Source organism: Ursus maritimus, unplaced genomic scaffold, assembly GCF_017311325.1.
Source record: "Ursus maritimus isolate PB19 unplaced genomic scaffold, ASM1731132v1 scaffold_34, whole genome shotgun sequence".
In the NCBI taxonomy this organism is placed as follows: Eukaryota; Metazoa; Chordata; class Mammalia; order Carnivora; family Ursidae; genus Ursus; species Ursus maritimus.
In genome coordinates, this window is record NW_024426008.1 from 15,128,065 (window position 1) to 15,134,195 (window position 6,131).

The 6,131-nt window shown below is 39.2% G+C and overlaps 2 protein-coding genes across 2 annotated transcripts in view; both read left to right on the top strand.

Annotated features, from left to right (window-relative positions):
- LOC103663346 (retinal dehydrogenase 1) overlaps positions 1–4,471 on the top strand; it is a 41,347-nt gene extending 36,876 nt beyond the window's left edge. The window contains exon 10 of the mRNA XM_008691031.2: positions 4,193–4,471. Within this exon, the coding sequence (XP_008689253.2) occupies positions 4,193–4,432 (240 nt within the window). The 3' untranslated portion in view covers positions 4,433–4,471. The remainder of the gene's footprint in view (positions 1–4,192) is intronic.
- Positions 4,472–5,694: 1,223 nt separating this feature from the next.
- The window catches only part of LOC121100101 (aldehyde dehydrogenase, cytosolic 2-like), a gene marked incomplete at its 5' end in the record, with an annotated part of 26,113 nt that continues 25,676 nt past the window's right edge, over positions 5,695–6,131 (top strand). The window contains one exon of the mRNA XM_040620131.1: positions 5,695–5,886. Coding sequence (XP_040476065.1) covers positions 5,695–5,886 — 192 coding nt within the window. The remainder of the gene's footprint in view (positions 5,887–6,131) is intronic.

Genomic DNA, 6,131 nt, shown 5'->3' on the forward strand with positions numbered 1-6,131 from the left:
TCTTCAGTTACTCTGATGGGCCTTTGGTGACCTGAGTGTCCTAGAAGGTCCTGAGTTCCTGGCTTTGTGGCAAATGTCTCGTTTTCCGTGGAAAAGGCCAGTTGTTCCATAAGGTTCCCATTTTCTAATGTGTTCTTCAAACCATTATCAACAAGAGGGTCTTCCTTTGCCTCTTCCTTGCGCAGTAACCTGTTCATTGTCTGTTGTGCAAACGCCTGGATCTTTCATTCTGAATTGACTCCAGACCTCTGGGACCTTGATCTAGAGCAGTGGTTCTCAACTGGGAACAGTTTTGCCCCCGCCATGGAAATATTTGACATTTTTAGTTGTCTCAACTGGGGTGGTTGAGAGGGGGTGGTTCTACCGGCATCTAATGGAGGGTGGAGGCCAGAGATGTTATTAAATCTTACAGTGCACAGGAGAGCTGAGAGTTATCTGCCACAAAATGCCAATCAGGCCGCTGTTGAGAAATTGTTCTCTAGAGTGTAGACATTAAGCTCAGAGACGTTATTCTTTCACACTAAAAATTATACACTGTTCCGTGCTATTGATTTGAAGCAAACACTGTTCTTAACACAGTCACTAAGCCAAAAATAAATTTTATTAGCCAAAATTTATTGAATGCTACCATCAGCTAAACCCTGGGATGAGTACCTGGCAATGCCCAAAGGAACAAGGTGGATATGGACCTGACCTCACAGAGTTTACAGTCTGGAAGAGTTAAAAGGCTGTCTTGGGTTTTTCTGCTCGTGCCAAGATAGCCAAGTGGGAAAACCTTAGGATTTAGGCAATGCCAAATATTAAAACCTAAAAGCCCTAAAATAACTCAGTTGGAAATGAGGTAATACGTTGTTTTATCTTAATCACATTATATTTGTTTTTATCCTTGAGTTAGTAGCGGAGAAGTAGTTGCTAATTTTGTCTTATATTGGGTAGCTTTTCAAATGGATGCCAGACATATAATAAATTTGATTTTGACGTGGTCTCCAATTCTAAGAAAGGATGAGATCCTAAGATTTCAGTTGTGATTCTTTCTTTCTCTAAATAACTACCTGTCTATGTAAAAGTAAAGCATTTTTCCCATTTGATTATATATATATATATATAGAGAGAGAGATCTGAACAGGATCAGGGAGGGGAAGAAAGGGGAAGTGAAAGGAAGAGAATATCTAAGATACTTAATACTAAACATTGTTGGCAGCACTTTCTCCGCTAGAGGACCTACAATTCAACCAGAGGCTCAAAAATTGATCTAGAATTCATTATTCCTAAGTGAAAGGAGTAAAAATAGACTTTAAGAAAATTCCTATTCAGAGATTTCTTAAGTAAATAGTGATCTAACTGCTTAATATAAGACTTGAATCTGTATAAATGAGTGGATTTTCATCACAGGTTGTGCTGAGTAAGTGCAAAGTAGGTATTTGAGAAGCTCTTGGGGCTTCCGTACCCTTAAAAATACCTGTTGTTATAAGAAAGAGCTTACGGAAAGAGACACTTATGCACTAAGCGTATTTTTATATGTGTATAAATATATGATACCTGTTTTAATATATGTAAATACATGTTTTATAGTTATATAAATATATGTAAAGACAATATGATATGTATATAAATATATGTATATAAATATGTATATATAAATATATATGTTGTATATATATGCATTCTTAAAAACCTGGAAAAATTATTTCACTTGGTTGGAAGTAATGATACCCACATCAAGCGTTATAATATTATCACCAGAAGTTGCATCTTGTCCTACTGCAGAGAGGTGGATTTTCGAAATAGAGGTTGGATTTAAAATTAACCTCCCTGAGGCTCTGTTTTCTCATCTGTAAAATGGAAGCAGTAACACCAATCTTGCAGGGTGACTGGGCAGTGAAATGCAATAATCTATATAAAGCGTCTGAGTGCCTCATTCACAGTACATGCTCAAATGTCTGTTGAGTAAATGAAAATGACATGCTTCCATTTATACCTATGGTGACAATTACTATCACCGATCAATAACTTCATATATCTGCTCTCATTGCTTTTGTTGATCTATGGGTCCCAAATAATTTGAAGGATGTCTCAGTGTCATTTCTTAAACTGTCTTTGTTCTCAACCCATCAACCCTAAGGAATTAAAGAATTTGCACAGACACATAAATGTATACTTTGAGACTATTACAGTGCCAAGCCCTATTACATTTCATAGACTGGCCCATGAGCTAATGGCCCATCACACAGTAAAGAGCCCCTGCTACATCCTAGCCTTATTGAGAAGTTCCTGAGGGCCAAAAGGAAAGGCAAATTCAGATATGGCCAATCTGAAACCTTCTGAGGAAGATTTGTATTTATGGTGAAGCAAAATTAGCTAGACTATACTATGTCCCCAGGTATAACTGAAAACTTCCATCACTAGGCCTAAACTTTGGTGCAATGTTCTCAATCTTTCCTGTGCATTTGAGTCACCTGAGAATCTCCTTAAAAATGCAAATTCTGATACAGTAGATCTAGTGTGAGGCCTAAGAAATGCATTTTGCCACCAAGTAACACTAGAGTTGCTGATTAGAGGAGCACATTGTCAGCGGCCAGACACTATACTATGAATTCCTGTATTCTTACAAGTTATTGACCATCAAGTTTTCCAACAAACAAATCCTTTCCGCCTTTACCTCCCAGTGCATAGGCAAGACTAGGACTGTCCTCAAATATCCACTGTGGTCACAGGCAGGGAAAAGTTTACACTTAGGGAATACATCTTAAAATGAAATCCCCCAAAATCATGATTTTTTTGAGGCCATAGTGAGATTAATATTTTGGAATAGGCCACAGAGACTGCATGGAGACACAAGAATCCTTGGCTATTTGCTGGCACTCCAAAACATTTTAACCAGGCAAAACTACCACCACCCCTTAGTCTGGCTGTAGTAAATACTATGCAACAATTTAAATATCAAACCAACAGTTATTAAACCAACATTACAACTCCCTTGATCTGCTGGAAATGAATCAACATTTTCTTTTTGAAACATTCAATTAACTATCGTGCAATAGGAGGACTGAGCAACATTGTACCAAATATTGTGCCAAATTTATAAAATAGCTTCTGGTTTCAAATAGCACTTAATCTCATTGGAACTGGGAACTGGGCTGTGAGCAGTTAGTTTGAAACCTTTTTCTGGGATTTGAAAGATGGGGGAGATTGCAGAGTCAAAGGAGAAGATAAAGAGCAATGCTCTTCAAGTCGTGAGAAGAGACTAGTTGAATTGGCAAGAGGCCCTCCACCTGGACTCCTGGATCTTCAGTCTTTTTCCTTTAAAATTTAACCCTGGCTGCACCTGAGACAGAGCAGTCTTCTCCAGTGACTCGGAGTCCAAGGATCGCTCAAGTCCTCAGTCTCCCCAAAATTGGAACTGAGACAATACATAGCCCCAACTCCAGTACATGGAGGGAAGATGAGTGCTCGGATATCCCAGCCAGAACTCCAGACTTAAGCTTGTTTTTTTTTTTCCTTATAAAAATATTGCTTATCCAACCATTACGGCTCTGTAATTCTTGTCACGTATTTAGATGTGGCCTCTGTAATGGAGCAGATGCTAATAATCGGGACAGGCTAGAGATTGGGATTGGACCAGTGGAGGCTGCCCCACGGGGATCCTCACGGGGAGGATGCCCAGGCCGTGGTCAGCTTGGATCCGGCCAGAGGAGGTTGTCAGGAATGAGGAGAAGCAAACAGAGGTCTAGGGGTCTTCAAAGCCATAAAGCATCTGCTTTCCAACTGCCATATTAAATTAAACCCAGTTTCAAAGTTCTCTTCTCGTTTTCCTCTTTATTTCAGCTAGGACTATAGTTTTCAAGTAAGTGTGTTTGACTCTTACCAGGCATTTTTCCCAGTGTAAATAGATGACAGTGTGTGAAAACGTTTACACTTGTTTGCAGCGCTGATATGCGTTGCTTATGTAGCTGTAAAACAAATGCTGAATACAAATATTTATCTTTAAGTGTTCTTTCTAGAAAAGTCAGGAGAATAAACACAGAATGAATCTGAGCCTCCGTCAGCTGTTTTGATGGAAGATGTCACTTAACAATATTCTAGCATTTTGAAACCCTCATTAACAGGCTGGGCAATACATTACCTTTATAAACTTACTTATTTACTTAATTCATTCATTTCTTTTCATTTCTGTGTGATATTTTCCCAACAGATTGATAAGGAACAGTATGAAAAAATACTTGACCTCATTGAGAGTGGGAAGAAAGAAGGGGCCAAGCTGGAGTGTGGCGGAGGTCCGTGGGGGAATAAAGGCTACTTCGTCCAGCCCACGGTCTTCTCTAATGTTACAGACGACATGCGCATTGCCAAAGAAGAGGTAAATACTTGCATTCTGCTCCATTCCCTTTGTTGTTATATTTTCTCTTTGTGTGCGTACAAAGTGTCCCTTTAAAAATCTCAGTCCTTGGGGAGCCTTGGTGGCTCAGTTGGTTGAGTGTCCCACACTTGGTTTCAGCTCAGGTTCATGGGATCAAACCCTACAACCAGCTCCACAGTCAGTGTGGAGTCTGCTTGTCCCACTCCCTCCCCCTCTGTTCTCCCCCCCCCCCCAAGCTCATGCACAGCTCTCTATCTCTAAAATAAATAAATGAATCTTAAAAAAATAAAATTGTCAGTTCTTTTAACATCTTTCTTGGTAAATGTTTCTTTTCATGTCTGTTCTTTTCATTTCATTACCAAAAAAAAAAAAAACCAAAAAGCCATTTATTGTAATCAAGACTTAAAATAGTAAGGAAATCCTGAGGCCAGACAAGAATTTCCAGCCAAAGACAGATCAGGATGCTTAACAATTTCTAGGTGCTTCTTCCACAGCTTTAAAGTAATGGAAAAGGAAACCTCATTTCGTTGTTGCTTTTTCTTCTCTGGAAATAATATATTCGAAGATAATTGGAAAATGATTACATGATACACAAGATTTTTTAAAAAAATAAACTTATTTTATGATAAGTTGTAGATGCAACTGTTGTTATGAGAAATAATGCAGACAGATCCCATTGCTTTTTACCCAGTTTCCTTCAGTTGGTAACATCTCGAAAAACTATAGCATAGTATCACAGCAAGTATGTTGACATTGAAACAAACACAGAACATTTCATCACCACATGAATCCCTCATGTTTCTTTAATAGCCAAATCCATGATCCTCCTATAACCCCCTATCCTTAACCCCAGGCTTTCCCTTAACCACCAATCAGTTTTCCATTTCTATAATTTGGTCGTCTTAAGAATTTTATATAAGTGGATTCATTCTCCGTGCAACCCTTTGGGATTGGATTTTTTTTTTCACTCAGCTTCATTTTCTACAGATTGGTCTAGGTTGTTGCATGTCAGGATAGTTGTTTCTTCTTATTGCACCCAGGCATTTTTCCCAGTGTAAATAGATGACAGTGTGTGAAAACGTTTACACTTGTTTGCAGCGCTGATATGCGTTGCTTATGTAGCTGTAAAACAAATGCTGAATACAAATATTTATCTTTAAGTGTTCTTTCTAGAAAAGTCAGGAGAATAAACACAGAATGAATCTGAGCCTCCGTCAGCTGTTTTGATGGAAGATGTCACTTAACAATATTCTAGCATTTTGAAACCCTCATTAACAGGCTGGGCAATACATTACCTTTATAAACTTACTTATTTACTTAATTCATTCATTTCTTTTCATTTCTGTGTGATATTTTCCCAACAGATTGATAAGGAACAGTATGAAAAAATACTTGACCTCATTGAGAGTGGGAAGAAAGAAGGGGCCAAAGTGGAGTGTGGCGGAGGTCCGTGGGGGAATAAAGGCTACTTCATCCAGCCCACGGTCTTCTCTAATGTTACAGACGACATGCGCATTGCCAAAGAAGAGGTAAATACTTGCATTCTGCTCCATTCCCTTTGTTGTCATATTTTCTCTTTGTGTGCGTACAAAGTGTCCCTTTAAAAATCTCAGTCCTTGGGGAGCCTTGGTGGCTCAGTTGGTTGAGTGTCCCACACTTGGTTTCAGCTCAGGTTCATGGGATCAAACCCTACAACCGGCTCCACAGTCAGTGTGGAGTCTGCTTGTCCCACTCCCTCCCCCTCTGTTCTCCCCCCCCCCCCCCCCTCTCCCTC